Source organism: Eptesicus fuscus, chromosome 8 (assembly GCF_027574615.1).
Source record: "Eptesicus fuscus isolate TK198812 chromosome 8, DD_ASM_mEF_20220401, whole genome shotgun sequence".
NCBI lineage: Eukaryota > Metazoa > Chordata > Mammalia > Chiroptera > Vespertilionidae > Eptesicus > Eptesicus fuscus.
This window is the reverse complement of record NC_072480.1, coordinates 45430445-45456103: the sequence shown is the minus strand read 5'-3', so window position 1 is coordinate 45456103 and position 25659 is coordinate 45430445. Positions and strand designations below refer to the sequence as shown.

Here is a 25659-nt window from a genome sequence, read left to right as displayed (position 1 = left end):
CATATATATTTTTTTGTTGTCATTCATATATAAATGTGTATATAGATCAGAGAGGAAGGGAGAGGGAGAGAGAGATAGAAATAGCAATGATGAGAGAGAATCATTAATTGGCTGGCTCTTGTACACCCACACTGGGGATTGAGCCCGCATTGTGGGCACATGCCCTGACCAGGAATCCAACTGTGAGTTCCTGGTTCATAGGTTGACACTCTTGTTGTCATTCTTTATTATATCTCAGACTCTTCATTCATTATTCATTTATCAAAAACATTTTTTTAAATAATGAAAGATGACATAATGCAATGGTTAAGAACGTGACTTCTGAAGCAAAGCCACTTCGTTTTTTAGATTGCTTTTTATTTATGCTTTACAAAATAGAGAAACTATGGCAGAAGGATACCTAGTAACATCTAGTAAGTTGCAGAGGCAAGATTTTAAACCACCAAGCTCTCATATTTAAACCCAACAGCATCCTCTCCACCATGGAGAGATTCTATAACCCCTGGTCTAAGAAATCTGTCGGTGGTGGTACAACAGACCAGAGCCCTTCTCCACTGTCAGCAAAAAAATGTACAGGTTCAAAGTCTTCTCACACCTGAGGTTCATGAAGTTCATAAAATTCCTCTGAAAATATTAATTTTATAAGGAAGTCACAGGTGACTTGAAATTCAGCTCTATGAATGCTTATAGATAATTGGAACAGTCTTGCAAATTAGTAGGACAAGACTCCTTCCATATATACCCAGTTCTGTCTGGACTCTCTCCACCAGGCTGCATTTAGTTCTGGGCGAACCAAGAGCAGACCTTTGCTCTGGAAAGCTACTCATTAAATTTCCGCAAATATAAAGTCATTTAGATATTGTACTATGGAATTATTACATGCTAGATGGATTGTGAAATCATCTCTGATGGAGAGGGTCCTTTCAGAAGCGAGGTTAACACAGAACAGTCCTCTAGACCTTCCAGGTTGTCTACTATCTTTATAAGTCTTTCTACGGCATCACAGGACAGCATCCTGGAGGCATTGGCTCTGAACTTGGCCTCTAGGTCCTTCTGGCTCAGTGGCTTCCTCCAGTGACCATAGAAGGTATCAGAGCGCTCCGTGAAGGTGGCTCCATCCTTGAGGGTGACACTTAGCTCACAGTATAGTGTGTTGAAGTTTGGCAGGTTGTCCTGAGGATGCTCCAGCTCCACCTTGCCAAGCAACTCTCTCACCTGAGGCCTGTTGATCTGGTCTTTGTGGAATGATGAAACTGTAACCCCACCATCGAGCAGCATGGCACAGGCCACATACTGGAAGGAGTGACGGGCTTCATGCTCCGAGTCTGGGAAAGGCCGGTTTACATACCGGACATCTGGAATTCTGAGCACAATTCTCTCAATGTGGTCAGTGGGAAACATGGCTCTGTCTGTTACAAGGTGCTTTCTCACAGATGCAGCGGCGTCTGCCACCCAGTGGGTGGCCAGATGTGCAGGGAAACACTTGAAAGCCACATCCTGCTGGTCCAGGAGCCAAGTGTAAGAATCTAGGTTTGGAAGGACTTTGGGGGAGTAGTTGGTATAGAAGGCCCCGAATCCAGTCTGCGTGTCCAAGACCTGCTTGTTTCCTTGGAGACCCAGCATTGCCAGAAAAACAGCTTCTATCCCATGCCTGGCAGCATTGCCCATGTGAAGAGGCTTGGTCTGAGTGGCGGCATTTGCCATGGGTGCCCCGGCATGAGAAACAGCAATAGCCAAGGCCTTTTGGCAGTTGGTCATGCTGAGCCCTAACATCTTGGATGCAGCAGCAGCACTACCCAAAGTTCCTACCACTGATGGCGGATGGAATCTGAAAAAGCAAAAAGGCAGTATTAGAGATTTACACACCTCAACCACCAGGAGGCAGTATAGTATAGTGATCAGGAACTTAGATCATGGGGTTATACTGCCTGGGTTCAAATCTCAGCTCTTCCACTTATTAGTTGAGTGATCTTGGGGAAAGGTATTCAACTTCTCTGTTCTGTTTTCTCTTACTTAAGATGACAATAATAATACCAGTAGTATCTACCTTATAGAGTTTTGAATGAATTCACATGCTTATAACAGTGCCGGAGACAGTATATTCTTTATAAATGATACCTTTATAATTATTATAGAAAGGTGAAAGTTGTTGATTGCTGAAAGATCATGTAAGTAACTAAAACTTAAGGGCCTTTTAGAAATTGTGAAAGTTCACTCCATATTCCAATTTACACCTCTCCTAGCATGGACCAAGTGACAAGATAAATATTGTATTGAACCATGTGATACAGCCCACATTTGACCGTTTTTGCCCTATGGGTCGAACAGTCAGGTTTAGGATAGTCTGTGTGTTCTCATTAGTCTAAAGAACCCTAACAAACATCAAAGTAGATTCTGCTTTGATGGGATCAGGAATATTCAAGATACCCACAGGTGCCAGCATGACATGAGACCCCAATTTATTTCATGGTCCTGATGTTCTAAACCCAAAGGGGATTTTTCATGAGCACTTCTGAATCATATCTTTATATATACAGTTTTATCTGTGCCTGGTGACCTGAATTACCTGCTAGCACTAATATTAACATCTTCAGTTGGGCCACACTATATGTCAGAAAGCTCTACAGAACTAATGATTCACAGATGAAAGGGACTCTGACTGTCTCTTCGTGAGGCAAATATTTTACATACCTTTTCGGTATGTCATTGGCGTCCTTGGAAAAATTCATTAGTCGACCTTGCACTTCAATCCCAACATTGAAAGCAAGCAGTAGGTCAAGACCAGAGAACTTTGGACTTGGAGGGAGGGCTTCTGATAAAGCCATGAGGACAGGAAGGACAGCTCCAGAAGGGTGGGTGGCAGGATGCCACGTGTCATCAAAATCCATGGAGTGAATCTATGTAGAGAGACATGCAAACAACGACGAAAAACCAAAATGTATTTCCCTGAATACAATGGCTTTTGGACTAGTAAGCATTTAGTTAAGTAATAGCCTTGTTGGATGTGAGATTTTAGATCTGATTCCTGAAAATAAAACCTATGAACAGGCTGTGATTCTTGATCACATAGCTGGGCACTTGACAGACTGTCCTCTGGCAAAAGCAGGCAGTACCTTGGGGAGCAGCTAGTGAGCCCCAAGGAGCTAGGGTCTTACCCAGGTGACCAGAGCTCTCTGACATAGCCCCTGAAAAGATCTGTATTTCCCTTATAAACAAAGCTGTGGAATTAGGTGGTTGCTTCATCCTTCCCTCCCTCAGTTCCTCCCCACCCTTCAAATAAGCTGCACTAAAACTTTAATGTCATTTATTCCATATTGGGCCATATATATTTTTGTACTTTTTATTATGAAATAATTTTAGACTTATGGAGAAGTTGCAAGAACTTTTGAACCAGGATTATATACTAAGCTATATTTTAAAATCATTATTTTCTGCTATGAGGTTTTAGTCCTCTTTAACCCCGCTATTTATTTTTTTCTTATATGAAACTAGAGGCCCAGTGCATGGAATTTGTGCACTGGTCGGGGCGGGGGGAAGGTGTACCTCAGCCTGGCCTGCACCTTCTCGCAGTCTGGGAGACTTCGGGGGATGTCTGACTGCCGGCTTAGGCCCACTCCCCGCTTAGCGCTGTCGTGGAGGCAGGAGAGGCTCCTACCACTGCTGCTGCTCTTGCTAGCTGTGAGCACCTGTGGGAGTGCACTGACCACCAGGGGGCAGCTCCTGCTTTGAGCATCTGCCCCCTGGTGGTCAGTGCACATCATAGCAACTGGTTGTTCTGCCATAGGGCCGAAACTGGCTCTCCGACATCCCCTGAGGGGTCCTGGATTACGAGAGGGCGCAGGCCAGGCCAAGGGACCCCATTGGTGTGCCATCAGGGCCGGGGAGGGACGTGGGAGGTTGGCCAGCCGGTGAGGGACCACAAGAGGGCTCCAGGGTGTGTCTGGCCTGTCTTGCTCAGTCCCAATTGGCCAGACCCCAGGAGCAAGCTAACCTAACGGTCAGAGCATCTGCCCCTTTGTGGTCAGTGAATGTCATAGCGACTGATCAACAGGTCGACTGTCTGCCCCCTGGTGCTCAGTGAACATCATAGCGACTGGTCAACCAGTCAACTGTCTGCCCCCTGGTGGTCAATGCATGTCATAGCAAGCAGTTGAGCAGCCTTAGCATATCATTAGTATACTAGAGGGGCCCAGTGCATGAATTCATGCACCAGTGGGGTTCCTCAGCCTGGCCTGTGGGATCGGGCCAAAACCAGCTCTCCGACATCCCCCAAGGGGTCCTGGATTACAAGAGGGTGCAGGCCAGGCCGAGGGACCCTACCAGAGCACGATAGAGGCTGTGGAGGGACACGGGAGGTTGGCCAGCCTGGGAGGGACCCCAGAAGGGCTCCAGGGCGTGTCCAGCCCATCTCGCTCAGTCCCGATCGCCGGACCCCAGCAGCAAGCTAACCTACTGGTTGGAGCATCTGCCCCCTGATGGTCAGTGCACATCATAGCAACTGGTCGACTGCCCCCTGGTGGTCAGTGCACATCATAGCGAGTGGCCTTAGCATATCATTAGCATATTATGCTTTGATTGGTTGAACAGCCGGCCAAACACTTAGCATATTAGGCTTTTATTATATAGGATTACGGTTTGATTGGTTGAATGGCCGACTGGATGACTGGACACTTAGCATATTAGGCTTTTATTATATAGGATAGTAATAACCAGAAGTTCATTTAAAATATATTTTTATGTTTATTGGATGTCTGGTGCACTTTTTACTGCTTACTGGACATTTATTCCTTGGATGCACCATTGGGTTTGACTTTCAATATTCTGAGCTACTGTCCTGCCAAACCATAAATATATCTCAAAAACTCAACATATTCATGTCCAAATTATATATTCCATAAAGCATAAAAATTGTTTCTTAGACAAGAAATGCTGATTTTTGTTACAGAAAATAAAGAAATCATAGAGCCATTATTTCTTTTTCAGTAAATATTTGTTGAATGAATCAATCAATGAATTAATGAATAAATAAATGAAAGGCTGGTTATTGGATAGAAAGTGGTACTCAAGAAATTGAGTCTGGATATTGGGTTTTATGTTCTCTGCGATATACATTCAGAGTTTAGAGTTTGGGCTACCTTAGAGGTTGAGCTATCTAAATCCTACCTTATTTCCTCTACTTCACAATTGATTTAGAAAGTATCAATTCACTATGAAAACTGGGATTACTACATAGGAGGGAGGGCAGTCCACTTCATCTCTATGAATTTCAATGATGTCATTAGTAAAATATGGAAATTTGGCAATTTCTGAGATATTTCCTGACTCTGAAAATTATTGTATTTGTCTAACAGTGGAAAAGACATGGAAATCTCCTTACAGCCACACCGTTGACAAAAGCAGCATATGTCGGTGGGAGTCTCAAGGTTGGCTGGCCCCAAACAGTGCTGGATACATTGGAACTGTAGATCTGGAACAAAAGAATATCAACCAGTGATATAGAGTGTGAGCCTAGCATGCCAAGCCCCCATTGCAAGAGTCATTTTTCATCTTTGGAGGCATTACATTAATAGTCCTTAATTGAACCCTTTGTGCTATGTTAAATCAAAGCCTTAATCGTTAAATTATTCTCTTCCTTGTAGGACAATACACAGCTTTTTCCATGGAAGTGAGCAGAGATATTGTTGATAAACCCCAGACCATGATTCATAAGTGTTCCAGGGAGTGGAGTCTGAATTTACTCTTATTTACTCCTCGTGGGTAAGTACTAGGGAAAGTGAACTAACTGCCTATACCAAGCACATCCACTGGAGGGTGGATGCTATGTCACCCACATACACACCCTTCTGGCCCAGCCTTTTCCCCAGAGACTCTCAGTGTCTTTGCATGAAGAAATCATCTGGGGTAGGTGCTATTGCTTCTAAGACTCTCAGATAAAAAGTGCTTTCAGTCATAATAATAATAAATATGAGATATTACTAGTGTTAAGAATGGTCTTAAGCCAGTGACTTAGTGAAATATATGGATGAATATTAAAACTCAGATAATAGAGCACAGAAAAGCGTAAAACTATATACAACAATGCTATATACACCACGTAGTATCCCTAACACGAAGAGCAGAGCAGTAGAACTCACACAGCTCTGGTACACTCGTGGGTACACTCCTAGGCAGGCATGTGTGCACATCGGCTTTTATTTCTAAAGCAGACATGAACTTACTTTACTATATTCGTTGGCTTTGTGAAACACTTCTGTACTGGTTCCCAGGAACCCAACGCCCAGCGTATCCAGAATCATCCTCTTGCTCCTCTGAATAACATGATCTGTCAGGTGTCCCACTTTCAAGCCATGGATCACTTTGGCAAAGCTTTCTGTGACGGACTTTAAAGGGAAGAGGGTTAGAACAGTGATACACTCACTGTGTATCTGCATACGTCTGTTATAGATGAAAACTCGAGGTACTTTTATGTAAAGAGTTTATTCCACTAGAGGGAACCCCATTAATTAAATTAAGTTTAATTTCTAAAAAAATGATGTGTACCAAGCACCTGCTATGTGTGAGAAAAAGGGATGTGGGAATACACACTAGCCAGTTTCTGTCCTCGGTCAAGTTGAGGACACAGATTAGCAAGCAGATGATGACCCAGAGTGTGGAGAGGTGATGGTGGAGGGAAGCACAGAGAGTCAGCAGGGGAGGGTGGGGGGCATCTTGTCCATATAGTGGACATACCTTGGCAGGGGGCGGGGTGCATTCAGAGAGCTGGTAACTGCCATTTTAAGTATGTGCCAGGTATTGTACTAATCTTTTAAGATACAGTATCCACAGGTCTCTAGGTAGGTATTTATTGTGCGTCTCCCTTTGCAGGTGAAGAGACCAAGAAAGGCAACATCATTAAGTTACATAGGCTTTTTGTTGTTGTTGTTGTTAATCCTCATTGAGGGTATTTTCTCTATTGATTTTTAGCGAGATTGGAAGGGAGGGGGAGAGACAGAGAGAGAAAACATCAATGTGAAAGAGAGCAAGGAATATAGATATAAAAAATGGTATAAGTGCCTATCAACAATAACCTTAAATGTAAATAGAATAAATGCTACAATCAAAAGACACAGGCTAGCCAAATGGATAAGAAAACATTATATATGCTGTCTACAAAAGATCCACCTCAGAACTAAAGACTCATACAGGGTGAGAGTGAAGGGATGGAAAAATATTTCCCATACAAATGGAAATGAAGCCCTAGTTGGTTTGGCTCAGTGGATAGAGCATCGGCCTGTGGACTGAAGGGCCCCAGCTTTGATTCTGGTAAAGGTCACATGTCCGGGTTGCAAGCTCTATCCTCAGTAGGGGGCGTGCAGAAGGCAGCTGATCAATGATTCTCTCTCATCATTAATGTTTTTATCTCTCTCTCCTCCTTTCCTCTCTGAAATCAATAAAAATATATTTAAAACAAAAACAAATGGAAATAAAAAAAACACAGGGGTAGCAATCCTTATATCTGGCAAAATAGACTTCAAAGCAAAGGCCATAAAAAGAGATAAAGAAGGCCACTACATGATACTAAAGGGATTGATACAATAAGAGAATATAACCATGTTAAACATATATGCATCTTAAATATATAAGAAAGCCCATGGAAGACTTTAAGGGAGATAGACAGAAATATAGTCATAGTAGGAACTTTAATATACCATTGACATCACTGGATAGATCTTTGAGACAAAAAATCACACACAAGGAAACAGAAACCTTAAATGATACACTAGACCAGATGAATTTAATTGACATTTATAGAATACTAGAGGCTCGGTGCACAAAATTCATGCATGAAGGGTGTCCCTCAACCCAGCCTGCACCCTCCAATCTGGGACCCCTCGGGGGATGTCTGACTGCCGGTTTAGGCCCAATTGGGCAGTTGGACATCCCTCTCACAGTCCGGGACTGCTGGCTCTTAACCGCTCTCCTGCTGGCCTGATTGATGCCTAACTGCTCCCCCGCTGACCTGATCATCCCCAACTGCCCTCCTCTGCTGGCCTGATTGCCCACAACTGCCCTCCCCTGATGGGCTAATCGCCCACAACTGCCCTCCTCTGCCGCGACCTGCCTCCTCTGCTGGGACCTGCCTCCTCTGCACTGCACAGAGCCGTGGGACCCCCAGGCCTCACTGTGTGGAGCGGCTGCTGTGCAGCCATCTTGTGGCGGCCATCTTGTGGCAGCCATCTTGTGATGATGTCACATGAGGGCGTGACACCACCTAGGCTTTTATTATATAGGATTCCATCCCAAGACTACAGAATATACATTCTTCTCAAGTGCATATAGGAAATTCTCAAAGATGGACCACATGTTAGGACCCAAACTAAGTCTCTACAAGTTCAAGAGGGAAATCATATCAAGCATCTTATCAGATCACAATGGCATGAAACTAGAAATTAATTACAATAAAAACACTCAAAAAACATTCAAACACATGAAGGCTAAATAGCATGCTATTAAACAATGAATGGGCTACCAATGAAATCAAGGAAGAAATAAATAACTTTCTGGAAGCAAACAAAAATGAGCACACACCCCAAAACTTATGGGATCAGCAAAAGTGGTCCTGAGAGGGAAGTTCATAGCATTACAGGAAACAAGAAAAAGCTCCAATAAACTATCTAACACTAAAACTAAAATAATTAGAAAGAGAAGAACAAGAAAAGCTCAGAGTAAGTAGAAGGATGGAAATAATAAAGAACAAAGTGGAAATAAATGACATAGAGACAAATAAAATAAAATAAAATACAAAAGATCAATGAATCCAAGAGCTGGTTCGTTGAAAAGATAAATAAGATTGATGAACTTTTAGACAGATTCATCAAGAAACAAAGAGAGAGAACCCAAATAAATAAAATCAGAAACATAAGAGGTGAAATAACAACTGACACCACAGAAATACAAAGGTTTATAAGAAAATACTGTGAATAACTACTTGCCATCAGGCTAGACAACCTAGATGAAATTGACAAGTTCCTAGAGAACTTAATCTTCCAAAACTTAATCAGGAAGAAGCAAAATACCTGAGTAAGCCAATAATAACTAATGTTAGCAGTAATCAAAAAGCTCCTGCAAACAAAAGTTCTGGACTTGATGGTTTCACAGGCAAATTTTACCAAAAATTCAAAGAAGAACTAACACCTATCCTCAAACTACTCCAAAAAATTCAAGAGGAGTGAAGACTTCCAAGCTTTTCTTATGAGGCCAGCATTATTCTAATACTAAAGCCAGATAAAAACACAAGTAAATAAAATTAGAGGCCAATATCACTGATGAATATAGATGCTAAAATACTGAACAAAATCAGATCCAGCAGTACACTTAAAAAAATCATACACCATGATCAAGTGGGATTTATCCGAGGGATGTGAGGTTGGTACAATATATGCAAACCAATAAAGGTGGTACATTGCATAAACAAAATAAAAGATAAAAATCACATGATCATATCAATAGATGCAGAAAAAACATTTAATAAAATCCAGTACTCATTTATGATAAAAACTCTCATCAAAGTGAGAATAGAGGGATCATACCTCAACATAATAAAGGCCATATATGACAAACCTACAGCCAACTTCATATTCAATGGGGAAATACTAAAAGCATTTCCCCTAAGAACAGGAACAATACAGGGATGTCCTCTTTCACCATTCTTATTCAACATAGCACTAAATATTATAGCCATAGCAATCTTACCTTCTCTGGGAGACTAAGGACAGTAAACATATCATTAGAAATACAGTCTGGCAAAGCCAACGTTAATGTACACAAAACTAGGAGGTTAAAATTCAATGTACGTATAATGATTAATTTTCTTCCTAACTTTATACAACAGATGTATGTCTGTCATTGGTAAAACATTGCTAAAACAAAACAAAACAAAACAAGATGCAGTTAATTAGATATCCCAGAGGCTATGAGAAACAGTAAAATGCCATTTTTGAAGTAGAAGCAGATAGCTCTTCAAAAGAGAGGGCAACTGAGGAAATTGAGACAATAAGAGGTAAGCTAGAAAACCAATTTAAATTAGCCACATAAAATATAACAATACCTTGAGCTTCATGGTCTAAAGAAGAGGTTTATCTCAGGAGGGAATCCAAGGAGTAATTCATTTTTCTGTGTGATTGCCTTTTATACCAGTCACTCCTCTCAAACCCAGCCTCCTTTTCTTTGTTCTAACCTTAAAATTTGTTTTAACACTTCCCACTTACACTTATTTAGAGGAACCAGATGTTTCCAGGGAGGTAATGAATGACCTAGGTCATGCCTGACCACAAAGAAGAATAGTAACTCTGATGCAAGCAAGTCTCCATGTCATCAGGGAAAAGATTAACTGGTTTCTGGCCATGTGGGTCAGCACATAGTTCCTGCTGTTTCCCACCCTGCCTCCCTTTAAAACTCTTCTCCTTGGTCCAGAACTTCAGAGATGGTTTTGGACATTGGTCCACCATATTCCCAGGCTGCTGGCTTCCTGAATAAAGCAACCTTTCCTTTCCACCCAACACTTGTCTCTCAAGTATTGACTTTCATGCAGTGAGTATCTCGGTTTAACCTTCTGGAGACTAGCTGAACAGAAATCCTATAACTAAGGATACGAAGAAGAATCCTCAACATAATAAAGGCCATATATGACAAACCTACAGCCAACTTCATATTCAATGGGGAAATACTAAAAGCATTTCCCCTAAGAACAGGAACAATACAGGGATGTCCTCTTTCACCATTCTTATTCAACATAGCACTAAATATTATAGCCATAGCAATCTTACCTTCTCTGGGAGACTAAGGACAGTAAACATATCATTAGAAATACAGTCTGGCAAAGCCAACGTTAACATACACAAAACTAGGAGGTTAAAATTCAATGTACATTGAGACTGGTAGGAAGGGCAGAGACTTGAAACAGGCTGGCCCTGCACCTAAGTGTGACAGTGGAGAGTCTGGAGGGCTATCTCAGCTGGAGAGGTCCCCCTTGAGGAATGATGAGTCTCGGCCCCATGCTAGGCTCCCTAGCCTGGAACACTGGTGTGGGAAGAGGAGTCCACATAATTTCTGTCTGTGAAGTGTCCATGTAGGATGGAAGGCTGCTGGAAACCTCTTAAAGGGTCAGGTCAAATACTCTGGCTTGCAGGCACACACCTTGGGATCTAGCAGAGGGATAGTGGCTTGGGTCAGGAGGTGCCAGAGACATACATGGAGAAACTGAGTTGTGTGGCTTTGGGTGAGGGTTGGAGGGATAGCTGCCATTGTTCCTGTCTTGAGCCCTTTCCTCAACACAACCAAACCTGAATCTGCATCAACCTGGTGAACTCTATTAGCTCCATCCTGAAAACTCCCTAAGATCCAGCCCAACATAAAGGACCACAGGCCCCATCCAAGCTGGTCTCAGGGTGCCTTGGACCTTTAGTTGACCTACCTCAGGTCTCGTACTGGTGGCAGTCAGCCTTGGTGTGCAAAGTGGCCCCTCTCACCTGCATCCAGGCCTAGCACAGGCAGCCACCCAATGCATATTGCTTTATAGATCCCAATGGGTAGCCCCAGGCCAGTCACAAGCAATATCTGACATGACCTGCATTGGCGTTCCTCTCAAGAGGCCCCAGAACCAACACACCCAATGGCTGGATTTAGACCACAGGAGAGCACTATGCAATTAGCTATACAAGTGGCACACCCAAAGCAATATCTCAGAAATCATGGGACCCCATCCCACTGGGGCAAATCCCATTCTGGAGTCCCCCATCTCCCCCACTACCCCCCTACACACACACACACACACACACACACACACACCCAGCAATTCATATACTGTTGTTGTGGCCAATTCACACAGACAGACTGAGGGTCAATACCCTCAACGGATGTGCCCACAGCAATCAGAGCTCAACAGGAGATCACACACAAACCACACAAGGGACACTCTTGGAGCAGCTGGCTCAGGTAATCAAGGAGACAAAATCCATATTATTTCACTTATATGTGAAATCTAAAGGACAAAATAAACAAAACAGAAACAGATTCATAGATACAGAGAACAAAACTGAAGGTTGCCAGATGGGAAGGTGGATGGGGGATTGGGTGAAAAAAGTGAAAGGATTAAGAAGTAAAAATTGGTAGTTACAGAATTGTCATGGGGATATAAGGTATAGTATATGGAATATAGTCAGTAATATTTTAATAACTATGTATGGTGCCAGGTGGACACTTGAATTATTGGGAAGATCACTTCATCAATTATATAATTGTCTAACCACTTTATGTACACCTGAAACTAATATAAAATAACATTGATTGTCAACTGTCATTGAAAAATAAAATTTTTAAAAGGTTAAAAAAAGTAAACAATCAAATTCACCCAGAGAGTGGATTGGTTAAGTTGTAGTATTTAAGACACATTCTCAGCTTCCCCTTCTACTTCAAACTGCTGGTTACCATTGTCTAGGGACAAATGTGCCAACTGGAATTTCCTGGTAGCTTGAGATGAAGGGCATTAGGAGTCAACATACTTCTTCCCAGCTTAATCTCTTGTGTGTTTGTCAACTGCATTTTCCATATATGCAGATCTTTGGTCCCTGGTCCTCTACTGCCTATCTCCTTTACTCCCTATCATTGCCCAAATCTGCTTCAACACAGCTTGTCCAAACCCTTTCGCTTGAATCAGTCACCGTGCCTTGTCTTGTCTGGACCTAGCTCTGCTCCTGTGGGTAATTGTCATTTCCTTTGGGCTGTCTAGTCTTGGCCAATTGGTTTGTACTTGTAGCAGGTACAAAAACCACTATACTATTTAATTTAATATTTGAGCCTGTTCCAGATGTAGTGGCAGAACATCTTTAGGGGAAATTGCATTTCAATTTTGGAGGAAATATCCATGAACCTTGTTATTCTCCCCCAGTCCTATTACAGAAGGGAGAGTTTGGGACAAAGATTTAATTGCTCTGCATTAAAATGTAAAAGGTGGTGTCTCTGGGAGAAGAGGTTAATATTTTTCTTCTCTTGGTGGGAGCCTGTGGAGAAAGAGTGTTGAGGCCCTGAAGAGAGGGCCAAGGCAGGGCCATAGATTGGGGTTGAAGGCTGAGGAGGTGATGCCCTGGTTATAAGCCAGAACCATATGGGAAAATGGGAGACGTGGTCAGCAAGGTACTCCAGGTGGAAGGATACAGGCAGACACATTTAAGGAGTAGTGAGATAAAATATCCAATTTGAAGTTTTTCTTTACAACATGGTAATTCCCTATGTGATCCTTAGGACATTTGTTAAATACTACAAGCTAGTGTCAGCTGTACTTTGGAGAATGGATTGAAAAGTTGTTTGGACATGAAGGGCTGAAGAAAGAAGCTTCAAGGTACCAATCAGGGGGATAAGTAACTAGCGACTTGGGAAATGTAGGTGCTCTTTGGTTATCCTACATAGTTAAGGAAGAGTCAAAGGGAAGGGGTATGATTGTACCTACTTGATGGTATAAGGAAGAAGGACTCAGAAACAGGAGGACTTGGGGACATTTGGATTTTACTCTTAAGTCAATTGCTGCTTAAACTATGGTCTAGACTGTGGAAAGCCAGATGTAGGTTCAGTATTTACACAAATCGTGGTTGTATACCATTTCAGATGATCTTTATTTTATATCATTGGACTCCAAATCCACCAGTGGAAGGATGGATTTCTATATTCAAAGAATTGATAGCCATTTGGGGATGAGGTTCAAGAAACATATTTTCAGGTCATTTGCATAGACTCAAGAACAATCACAGATTTATTGCTAGATAGTCTTACATGTATTGGTAAAAAAAAAAAAAGTAATCTTACTGAGTTGAAAGAAAATAGACATCTGATTTGACAGACACTTAAAACAGAACTATCCTAAGCATGATTCCAGTTGGGAGTTCTGGAGTTTTCAGCTTACATTTCTATGCTTAGACATTTAGAGAATCATAAGACCACTTTTACATGAAGAATGGGCTATGATGACCTCCACCATCTCACTGTGGACAAGCTTGATAAAGGAATGAGGAACTTTATTAAGTCTGGTGAGCTTTAATGGAAGTTCTCTCTTCCAGCTTCTCTGGGCCTCAGGTTTTGTCATTATTGACTTCAGAAGAAGAGTTAGTTCAATTATTTTCTGGTTTAATTACTGTGTGCTTTTTATGGAATTGTGATCAATTTAAAGACTAAGGCACTCTGTAATTTGTCACTTTCTAACTATCTAGGGGCTTAAATAATAAATTGTATATTGATGGCACCTCTCCAATAAAACAACTGATGACTTCCTGTTGCCTTTTGCTCCTTGCTCTAAGTAGAAGCCAGAGCAATTGTTTCTAAATGCAAATCTACTCTTCCATCACTCTCTGGAGGAAAGCAAGGGCAGTGAGCAGCCAGAGATGTGTTTGTCTCTGAAGGGACATTTGGAAATGTCTGGAGACATTCATCAAATTATGACATCTAGCGGAGAGGGTCCAGGCATGGGGCTAAACATTCTACAACGTAGAGGACTGCACCCTCACCTCCAACAACAAATTAACTGGCAAAAATGCTAATAGTATCAAAATTGAGAAATCCTTATGTGTAGAGGTTAATTTTAGGAGCCTTCCAAAATATCCTAAGCTTAAAGTGACTTCATGTTTCTATGGGGCAAAAGAGTTTCCTGTTTATATCCCTTTTAAAATCATAAAGTTCTGTTTAGTGAGGAATCTGATCTACCCTGTTGATCACTCATTCCAGGATCTCATGCAGAGTCCACACATAGTAGGTACTCAATAAATTTTTGTTTAATGATGGGGAGAAACCAAGATGGCGGCATAGGTAAACACCTAAACTGCTGCCTCGCACAACAATTTCAAAACTACAACTAAAAGACAAAATGTCTATCACCCAGAACCACGGGAAAGCTGGATGAGTGGAAGTTCTACAACTAGAAGGAAAGAGAAAAGAGCATTGAGACATGCACAAGCGCTGAGAAGCTGAGGTACAGAGGCGTGTGAATCGGGCTGGCAGCGGGCTTCTGGGTGCGTTGCTTTTTTTAACCCGGAGGAAGACAAACTCCTGATTACTCTGAACTCCAGTTTCTGGGGAGACGCTGGGTACCCAAACTCCTACAGGGAGAAGCTGGACTGTCTGCCATCGGGTCTGAAAGTGAGGGTGGCTTCCTTACAGAGGTGTGCATAGCAATCATTGTTTGCTGTGCTGGGGCGCGGGACGTGGGGACTTGGAAATGCGGAAACGCAGAGACAGCTGATGGCAGCCATCGCTGTTTGCCACGCCCTAGCCTAGTGACTCCCTGAGACCCCACCCTGCACAATCTACAAACCCACCTAAGCTCCACGCAGCGGCTTTTGCATATAAATGGCCTGCCCTATCGCAGCTTACCCTAACAAACTGCAGCTCTGGTCAGACAACTCCAAAACCTCCAAACCCCAAGCAAAGAGGAGAAACTGTAGTTCTCGCTGTAGCTCCTGTTGGGTGGCCTCAGACAGTAGCTGACCTGCACCTCATTGGAGATCCAGAAGCTAGTGTATCTAGTGGTCAGTGTGAGACGACACCAGATTTCAACTACTCACATCCATAAGTGACACATTCAAGAGGCAGACTCAGTGAGCCCCAATAAAACAAGTCCTGACCCATAAGTGTGTCTCCAGCATAGCAGTTCTTCCATTATAGACACAGCAGGTCCTCACAGCCAATTGGCCTGGAGGTAAATTCCTCCCAGTGACACCAACAACAATCAAGACTTAACTACAACAAGGCTGTACACACAGTACACAAAGGGGTGCACCAAGAGTGTCCACCTCAGGTAACTGGGAGGCCGACCCATTGGGCCATATAAGACACCTAGCACACAAAGCCACCCTATCAACTCAGGGAAACAGCGAAAATGCGGAGACAAAGAAACAGATCACAAACAAAAGAAATGGAGGAAAACAAATGACTGGATATAGAGTTCAAAACCACAGTTATAAGGTTTTTCAAGAATTTCCTAGAAAAGGCTGATAAATTTAACGAGACCCTCGAGGATATGAAAAAGGACCAACTAGAAATTAAACACACACTGACTGAAATAAAATATACTATACAGAGACCCAACAGCAGACTAGAGGAACGCAAGAATCAAGTCAAAGATTTGAAATACAAAGAAGCAAAAAACACTCAACCAGGAAAGCAAAAGGAAAAAAGAATCCAAAAATTTGAAGATAGTGTAAGAAGCCTCTGGGACAACTTCAAGCAAACCAACATCAGAATTATGGGGGGTGCCAGAAGAAGAGAGAGAGCAAGATATTGAAAACTTATTTGAAGAAATAATGACTGAAAACTTCCCCCACCTGGTGAAAGAAATAGACTTACACGTTCAGGAAGCGCACAGAACCCCAAACAAAAGGAATCCAAAGAGGACCACACCAAGACACATCATAATTAAAATGCCAAGGGCAAAAGACAAAGAAAGAATATTAAAAGCAGCAAGAGAAAAACAGTTAATTACCTACAAGGGAGCACCCATACAATTGTCAGCTGATTTCTCAACAGAAACTATGCAGGCCAGACGGGAGTGGCAAGAAATATTCAAAGTGATGAATAGCAAGAACCTACAACCAAGATTACTCTACCCAGCAAAGTTATCATTCAGAATTGAAGGGCAGATAAAGAGCTTCACAGATAAGAAAAACATAAAGGAGTTCATCACCACCAAACCAGTATTATATGAAATGCTGAAAGGTATTCTTTAAGAAGAGGAAGAAGAAGAAAAAAGTAAAGATAAAAATTATGAACAACAAATACATATCTATCAACAAGTGAATCTAAAAATCAAGTGAATTAAAAATCTCAGGAACAGAATAAACTGGTGAATATAATAGAATCAGGGGCATAGAATGGGAGTGGATTGATAATTCTCAGGGGGAAAGGGGTGTGGGGGGTAAGGGAAGAGACTGGACAAAAATCATACACCTATGGATGAGGACACTGAGGGGGAGGTAAGGGCAGAGGGTGGTGTGGGAACCGGGTGGAGGGGAGTTATGAGGGGAAAAAGGAGAAACAATTGTAATAATCTGAACAATAAAGATTTATTAAATTAAAACAAATAAATAAATGTAAAAAAAATTTTTTGTTTAATGAATTAATACAAACCTGATGTTCTCATTAAGTCAATCATACAAACACATGAATGAAATTTAACCCCCTGTTTTCCCCAGTAGAAATGTGTCAAGAAGATATATACCGTTTTTAATGGCTATGGCTTGTATTCTACAGTGATATGCTGCTCTGACAGCAATAAAATACAATGAAGAGATCTCTCTTTATCTTGGCAAGAGCAACTCCAGCTACAAGGTATTATTTATGAATAAATTATTTGTGAATAAATTAAGAATATTTGAAACAACAAATCAGGGATGTAAGAATGTAGACTATTTCTAAGAAAGAGAAACCATTTAATGTTGCCCAGGGTAGCTGATTTGGGGTATTTGAATTTCACTTTTTCTTTTCCTGCCTTGTACTTCCTGTGCCACTATTGAACAAAATCTTGATGAGTCAGTCTCTGGATTATAATTATTGTTTCATTTTTTGCAAAGCTTATGTTTTATCAGAGATCACAGTGGTAGTGTTACCCAAACGGCAAACTGGGGTCCTGATTCCAGGTCTTTGTCCTACGAAGTTTGAAGAATAAAATTCATGGACTAAAAGATTTTAAGCAAAAGAATAAAAATTAATTGCAAGCCTATGCAAACTTCCCAACTAGGGGCTGGCGTCCCAAAAAGAGTAACCCCTGAGCCTCTTTGTCTAAGGGTTTATAAATGCTGGCTGCTTCTTTGTCTGTCTATGCTACTTTCTAATTGGATCCCTTCTCATTTTATGTCCCCTCGTGTTTTTTCCTAATTGGCCGATTCCCTGCTCTTGTAGCATTAGTATTATATCAATTTTGCAAATCTTGATTTTTATCTGTGCACCCAAAGATGACTAGCAGCCTAGAGATTGACTCTCACTAACCCAAGTTATATGAGAATGAGGAGTTCATCATAATTTCAATTTATTAATTTACATCGATCAGAATTTTATAACTTCTAATGTCCATAGGAGTCTGCTATTTAGGCCCTTTTCTGTATCAAGGTGCTGAGAAGGAGATTTAGCAATGCTCGCTTGGTGAGTAGCAGAGGCATGGATGGAAAGCTACCTTACACAGATCCTGAAAAAGCCAGGTGCTATCCTTGCTCCTGAAGTCATCCACCTCTCTGGTGCCCAGAGTATATGTGTTCACCAGATTTTCTACTGGATGCACTTGGCCAAATTCTTATTTGTTTCTCATAAATTACCTTTATTTTCTGCTTACCTTTTAGTCTTTGCTCTGTGAAAACATGATACAGCACAATGCAATCAACATTCCTGGACTTTAAGTTTTGCACCTAAACATAATATCCTGGTCTGTCAGTGGGGTGGGTGAGATCTGTACCCTCCAAGTTTACCACACAATCAAACATAGAATCTGGATATGAAAGGGATGGCAACTAACAGGTAAAATATACTATTGTCATGTTCAAATGAAAGAAAATGTCCTGTCAGCTGAAATATCTGTCATGACTCATTCAAAGTATACAAATTAGTTAGGCATTTCCACATCTTAGAATTCCCTCAAAATTTCACAAACATATTTAGAATTAATGTGGCCTCTTGTGTTGTTAGACTATTTGGGTTCTGCTTTTCAGAATTCTACTGAGCCCTGCATTTTTCCTCCCTCCTTCTATATTCCTTCATATCCACAAATAATATTTTCCATTTTCTACAGTTTAATATTTACAATAGAATCTAGTTTGCAAAGATTTTCAAACCCTCTGACTATGGTTTCATTCTTTGAATCAGTATTATTCTTTTTTCCACCAACTAAAAATGTTTTTTTTTTTTGCTTAGTCTCAGATGTGTAAAAGATGGGGAGAGGAATGGTTAAAATCAACAAAAAAATCTTCTAAATGTGAGAAAGCATTGTGTTAAGGACTGTGGAAGAATAAGATGTTGGGGAAATATAACTCAAAGCAAAATCTCTCCATCCAGAAACATTTCCACAGAGGTAAGAGAGAAAAAAAAAATCACTTTAATTATTGAATAAGCTTTAAACCAGAATGTGATAAGCATCACAGGCAATCCCCTAAGAGATTGCCAAAAAAAGAATCTCACCCTTATACAGCCAGGCAGACACAACCCTAATGCAGTGTGGCTGGTAAGTCAGATGAGTAATGAGGTGCTGTTTGCTGAGTGTGGGACTAAGTAAAGCAGTGGCAGAGATTTGATGGGCGTTTACCAAGACTTCGGGAGAGCTGGATGGAAGTTCCTGCGTCCGTACAGTGGATACTTCTCTGTCTGACTTCACCAGGTGCCAGGTCTATGCCGGACATGGGAGGCAGTTTCTTTCCACTTCTTTTTCTTTGTTCTTCTTTTAAAATTCTGTGTTGATCATCTTCCTGTTGTTGCAACACTCAGACAAATGACAGAACTTTCTTGTTTGGCCACCACCTTTTCTGTGTAGTTCTTATGGGAATTGAATTTGAGTTCCTGTAATTCATAAGATGGCAGCTTACTCGCACAGCCGCCCATCTTCCTGAAGTGCCCTCACAGTCCTGAGACCATGTCATACGTCTTAGAAATCGATCATTTTATCTCTTCCTTAGCACGGGTCCTTGGTGCAGCACTCAGTCACTTTCTGAGGATTTTGCTAGTTTAACTTTGAGAGGAACTCTGTGCCAAAACCGGTTTGGCTCAGTGGATAGAGCGTCGGTCTGCGGACTGAAAGGTCCCAGGTTCGATTCCGGTCAAGGGCATGTGCCTTGGTTGCGGGCACATCCCCAGTAGGGGGCGTGCAAGAGGCAGCTGATCGATGTTTCTCTCTCTCTCATCGATGTTTCTAACTCTCTATCCCTCTCCCTTCCTCTCTGTAAAAAATCAATAAAATATATTTTAAAAAAAAGAAAAAAAAAAGAGGAACTCTGTGTATTCCAGTGCGGGGGGTACCATAGGTGGCCCCAGTGTACTAATAATAAGGATTCAGGCTCATGCGTGTAGGGGGCTAATCATATTTAAAGGTATCAACATCTTAAGGTAAATAATTGGTGGAAAGTTGGGGTGGAAGAAGGAAACTGATTAGGAATACCATAAATGAAAAAAAACCCCACAAATGTCTGAAGGCAAGGTTGAATAGGAAACAAGAATAGAGAAGAAAAGCAAGATAAAAATATGCAACCGAGACACAGTGCCCTCGGGTACAGCTGTGCAGGGTGTGAACTGGTCAATGATGCCATAGGTAAGAAGGCTCCACTCACATCGCAGACATTGCAATTTTGCATATTTATTCTGTTAATTGCACAGCGGAGGACATGGTATTTTTCATTCTAATGAAATCAGTGTATTTGTAACGTTTTTCTGACAATGAAAGTAAAGTGGGCAGGGCTTCTCCAGGCTCTCACATGTGTCTTCACATTTTGCCAGCAAAAGCACAGATTGTTTTATTTCAGATGATCTTTTCAAGGATGTGTATAGCAACCAGCCTTGGAATAAAAGGCAGGCAGGCAGGCTTACTCCCCCGATAAAAGATTTATGTTCTTTAAGTTCGGGGTTTTTCTCCTGTAATAAAACTTACTACAGGTGCAGATGCCACCTGGCTCTCTTCCCATGCATGTGGGAAAGGGAACTTGGGATCTTATGCTAGAAAAAGTTGATATCTGGCTATTGCTATTTCTGTGAGTAATCAAGTCATTTGTTTCTGACCCGGGAGTCTCATATCTACTGCCACCATCCACGAAAGTATGGTAGGAAGCTTGTTAGCTTGCATGGAGGGTAACATCACAGAACCTTCTCAATTCTTGACAGAGCGTCTTGAAGAAGAGGAACATTTTTTCTGAATAGTAAAAAGAGACGTTGGACTACCAGCAACCAGGGAGGAGGCAAGTTTAGAGCATACATGCAGAGAGGAGAGAAGGTGGGGATAAATAGGAAGGGACAATGTTTTCTTAGCCTTTTTGTTTCACATGTACCTACAGTTGGGCCCCTCACACCTTCAAAGATGAATACTGACCAACTTAAAGGAGTGTAAAACCCTCAACCTTAGTTATCTAATAAATTCACTGGATTTCAGAAATCTCCTGCCCTGGTAATTCCCCAGATCAATGAAACAGACTGTCTAGGGGTGAGACCCAGGCATCAGTATTTGTTAAACCTGCCAGGTGATTCCATGTGCAGCCAAGGTGAGAGCCAGTGATCCAGCCTAAAGTTCTCAGATTTACTGATGACATTGCCACCCTGGTGGGTGCTAGCACTTACCACCCCCTGACTCACCTGCCAGAACTTAAGCTTGCTTCTTCTCCTGACATGCACCTGACTTTGTGGGGACCCCATGGCTTCTCCACTTCTATTCTGCTCTTGCTGGTCTTTCCTTGGGACCCAAGACCCCTCAAAAGGCTTTCTCTTATTGCCTTACATTTCTAACTTTTGTCACAAGCTGTGTCAAGTTCTATTGGTGAGCAGATTAATTCTTCTAAGACCCTAAACACTGAAGAAAATGTGGGAGCCTTCTTCCCCTTCTGTCCACATGTAATAAAAATAAATATTTATGAAACACTTACTAGTATTAAATACCAAGCACTATTATTCTAAGAGCTTTAAATATATTAATGCAAAGGTTGATTCTCATAACACATCATTGTCCTCATTTTACAGATGACAAAACCGAAGCAATGAGAGATAAATAACTTGCCTGGGATTACCCCACTAGTACATGGTACAGCCAGGATTTAGAGACAGGCAGACTGATTGCAGAGATTATACTAAGCCACACTACACAGTAACATGAGGGTGAAGAAATTGGGTAATGGGATTTTCCCCATGATGTCTACTTTAATGCTCTTCTTTTGAAATGTTAAATTATTTCCAAAATATTTTTTCTCATTATTTTCAAGTCCCTGTTTAGCAGATACCGTAATCACGTGCTATTTCCTCAGTTGGGCAATTAAGCACTTTGTTAACTCATGTCAGACTTCCTTGATGCTGTGTGCTGGCTTCAATGCATGATGAAGTAGAAAGAACGTATCTGCTTAACGAGGTTTCAGCCAGCAACCTGTCAAGCTCTGTCTCCCCAAAGCCCATGCACCAGTGTGGGCCGATCTGCGTTCCTTTCCCGAGGCCAGACAGGGCAGTGAACTGAGCATTGCCCTGTCTGGCCTCAGACCTGGGGTTTCACACCCAAGGCAACCTTGCTTCCTTTCCTCATGGGAACTAACAATACTTAGGCCAACTAGGGAAGCAGACTTACTTGTCTGCAGCGGTGGTTCTCAAACTTAGTGTGTTTTGTTGGAGTCACCTAGAGCCGTGGTTGGCAAACTGCGGCTCGCAAGCCACATGCAGCTCTTTGGCCCCTTGAGTGTGGCTCTTCCACAAAATACCACGGCCTGGGCGAGTCTATTTTGAAGAAGTGGCGTTAGAAGAATTTTAAGTTTAAAAAATTTGACTCTCAAAAGAAATTTCTATCGTTGTACTGTTGATATTTGACTCTGTTGACCAATGAGTTTGCCGACCACTGACCTAGAAGGCTGTTCAAACACAGATTAGGGAGCCTCGCCACAGAGTTTCTCATTCGAAAAATCCAGGGCCTGAGAATTTGCATTTCTGACAATTTCCCAGGTGAGTTCCATGCTGCTGGGCCCGTGACCACACTGAGACCCTCCCTTCCCCTCCCCCCAGCCCTGTGCTGCTGCAGTGTGGTGCGTCAGCATCCCCTGTGAGCTTGCTAGAAACGCAGAATCCATCCGGGTCCCCACTCCAGACCTGTAGCATCAGAATCTGTGCTTAACAGGTTTCTCAAAATGTGATTTGCGTGCACATTTGACTTTGAGAAACTCTGGTTGGCATCATGTGTTTGGATCCCAGTTAGGGCTTTTAATGACGAACAAAGACAAACCGTATTTGACAGCAATCTCACAAATAGTCACCACATTAAACTATATTCCGGCCACAAAGGAGACAAGTAAGATTATATGGGTGATTTGGGGAAAATCTATCACCACTCACTCCAAATGGCTCAGCATGATGTCCTTCTAAGAGAGGGAGATGATGTCTTCAGATCCATAGCAATTTAACGATTGTTAATAAGCATATGCTCAAAGCAGCCTATGGCCAGGCAGTGGGGGCAGCAGAAACAAGCCTTTTATTCTATAAGTAAAACCTCGCCCGACATAACGATACACTCAATTGAAAGGGTATTCAGAGTTTGAATGCTTTGAAAATCAGCCAGTTCAAAATGAAGGCTGTTAGTTCTGGGACACTGGTGATGAGGTGGGAAGAAGGGAAAGCTATTTTCAGTTGTTTTTGCATTTTGGGAAAATGGGATAAGCTGACAAGGTAAAGTATATCACATTTGTTGTTGTTGTTTTTTTTTAATATATTTTATTGATTTTTTACAGAGAGGAAGAGAGAGGGATAGAGAGTTAGAAACATCGATGAGAGAGAAACATCGATCAGCTGCCTCCTGCACACCCCCTACTGGGGATGTACCCGCAACCAAGATACATGCCCTTGACCGGAATCGAACCTGGGACCCTTGAGTCCGCAGGCCGACGCTCTATCCACTGAGCCAAAACGGTTTCGGCACGTTTGTTTTTAAAAAGCGAAAACAAACCATCGATATTATTGTTATTTCCCCCTGAATCTTCATAAAGGTTTTTGGATTTTGAAAATCAATGGATGAATGATCAGTCAAATGTCCAAACACAGTAAGAGAAAATAATTCGCATCTGTCAATAGATTCTGACTTGCTGTGTGAGAGAAATCCAGCAATATAAGCAATGCTGCTACTTCAAAGCAGAAATGTGGAAAATCGAAGCATTTAGTAACTGTTTCCAAAATATAACATCTAAGTGTTACAAAAATCTTCAAGTTAATAATCAAAATAGCTATCATTCTGAAGTGCTTACTATGTTCCAGGAACTAAGCTAAGTGCTTTATCTACGTTCTATACAATTTCATTAATCCTCACCAAAGCTTTATGGTTATATATATATATATATTGTTATTGTTATTGTTGTTTGTTTTGTTTGGATTTTGCAGATGAGGAAACTGAAGTTCAAAAAAACTTAAGAATGTATATGTGTGTATGTATATATATATATTTATATATGCATATTTATACATGTATAAATATGCATATTTATATACATATACAGCAATTATAGACACTCCTGCATAATCTGCCTCTTGAAGAAATAATTATTAGCTTATTTTGCCTGAATATTGCTGACAATGTTCTGTGCAGATTTGCCTTTTATGAGGAAGAAAAAAAATGTTTCCTGTGACCAGCTGTCTGGATTTGCCCAAGACTGAGGCATTTCAGTGTGAAAACCTGGGAAGTCCCAGGGAACTGGATGGCTAATCCATCCACCAACATTTCAGAGAAGGAAAGCGTTGGGGCCAAGCCTTTGAAAGCAGATTGCTCAAGATTTGCTTGAGTTTATTGAGCAAGTGGTTCTTATGAGAAAAGGAAACTAAAGGCCTTTGAAGGTCTATTCATAATGGATTAACGAATGCTGACTCTGCCATCACTAGAACGGGCTTTGTTTTGTTTTTCTCTGCAGTGGTGATGGAGTTATGTGAGATGGGTGGCTGGAGGAGAATCATAGTCTGAAATCATAGAGCTGAATACTGTGACATGTCCCACCGGAGGGAACACAGGGAAGAAATCAGCTTTGAACGACCCTCAGACTGCAGGGGTCTGAAGGCTTCGTGCCCTTAGACTTACTTAGCTGGCGGGTGAAAGAGCCCGCATCGCCTCCTGTACACAAACTACCGCTCTCACCTCTGTCATTTTGGGTTGTGAGTTCATCCTTTAAAAAAAAAAAAAAATATAATATATATATATATATATATATATATATATATATATATATATATGTTTTTAGATAGGGGGTGGGAGAGAGAGAGAGATAGAAACATCAATAATGAGAGAGAATCATTGATTGGCTGGTTCCTTCAGGCCCCCTATTGGGGAGCAAGCACACAACCTGGGCATGTGCCCTTGATCAGAATCAAACCTGAGACCCTTCAGTCCACAGGCTGATGCTCTCTCCACTGAGCTAAACCTGCTAGGGCGGGTTGTGAGTTCATCTTTAGTGAGGCCTTGTCTGGGGACCTCCACAGTGGCTTGAGTAGAGGGTGCAACCCCTTCCCACCCAGAGCAGGTGTGCATTTGCCTCTGTTAGGAATCCTGGGGTTTCATGGTCTGGGGACATTTCTTATGTTCATTTCTGGATTGGTAGATGAGGATCATGCAGGCAGTAGAAAGTTGCATCATAAATCCATGTAAGGCAGAACTATGGTTGCTAATTCCTGGGGGGATACCTCCCCCACCTCACTCAGAGCCAACATGGAGATAGGCAAATATTCTTGTTGATTCTCTATACTAGTGGGTAATTTTTCTGGTGTACCTACGATTTACAGATAAAATACTGAATTTCAGATAAACAACAAATACTTTTTTAGTGTAAGTGTCCTAAATAATGCACTGGACATACTTAGGTTAAAATTTTATTTGTTGTTCATCTGTAATACCAATTTAGCTTGTGTATTTCTTTTTCCTGGGGGGGAGGGGGAACGGGAAGGGAAGGACAGGGTGAG

At 41.7% G+C, this 25659-nt stretch overlaps 1 protein-coding gene across 1 annotated transcript; it reads right to left on the bottom strand.

Annotated features, from left to right (window-relative positions):
• Positions 1–300: 300 nt before the first annotated feature.
• ACOD1 (aconitate decarboxylase 1) lies at positions 301–10201 on the bottom strand. The gene is made up of 5 exons (XM_008144074.3): positions 10088–10201; positions 6219–6380; positions 5378–5467; positions 2692–2897; positions 301–1828 (listed from the first exon to the last, which is right to left on the bottom strand). The coding sequence occupies exons 1-5, from the start codon at positions 10097–10099 to the stop codon at positions 883–885; spliced, it is 1416 nt and encodes a 471-aa protein (XP_008142296.2). The 5' UTR covers positions 10100–10201; the 3' UTR covers positions 301–882.
• Positions 10202–25659: the final 15458 nt, after the last annotated feature.

Excerpts from the sequence above, each read along its gene's own strand:
- ACOD1 (XM_008144074.3), bottom strand. Across the intron at positions 5,468-6,218 it reads AAGCCAACGAATATAGTAAA|ATCTACAGTTCCAATGTATC; the intron begins GTAAGTTCATGT and ends CTTTTGTTCCAG. Across the intron at positions 2,898-5,377 it reads CTTTTGTCAACGGTGTGGCT|ATTCACTCCATGGATTTTGA; the intron begins GTAAGGAGATTT and ends CTCTCTACATAG.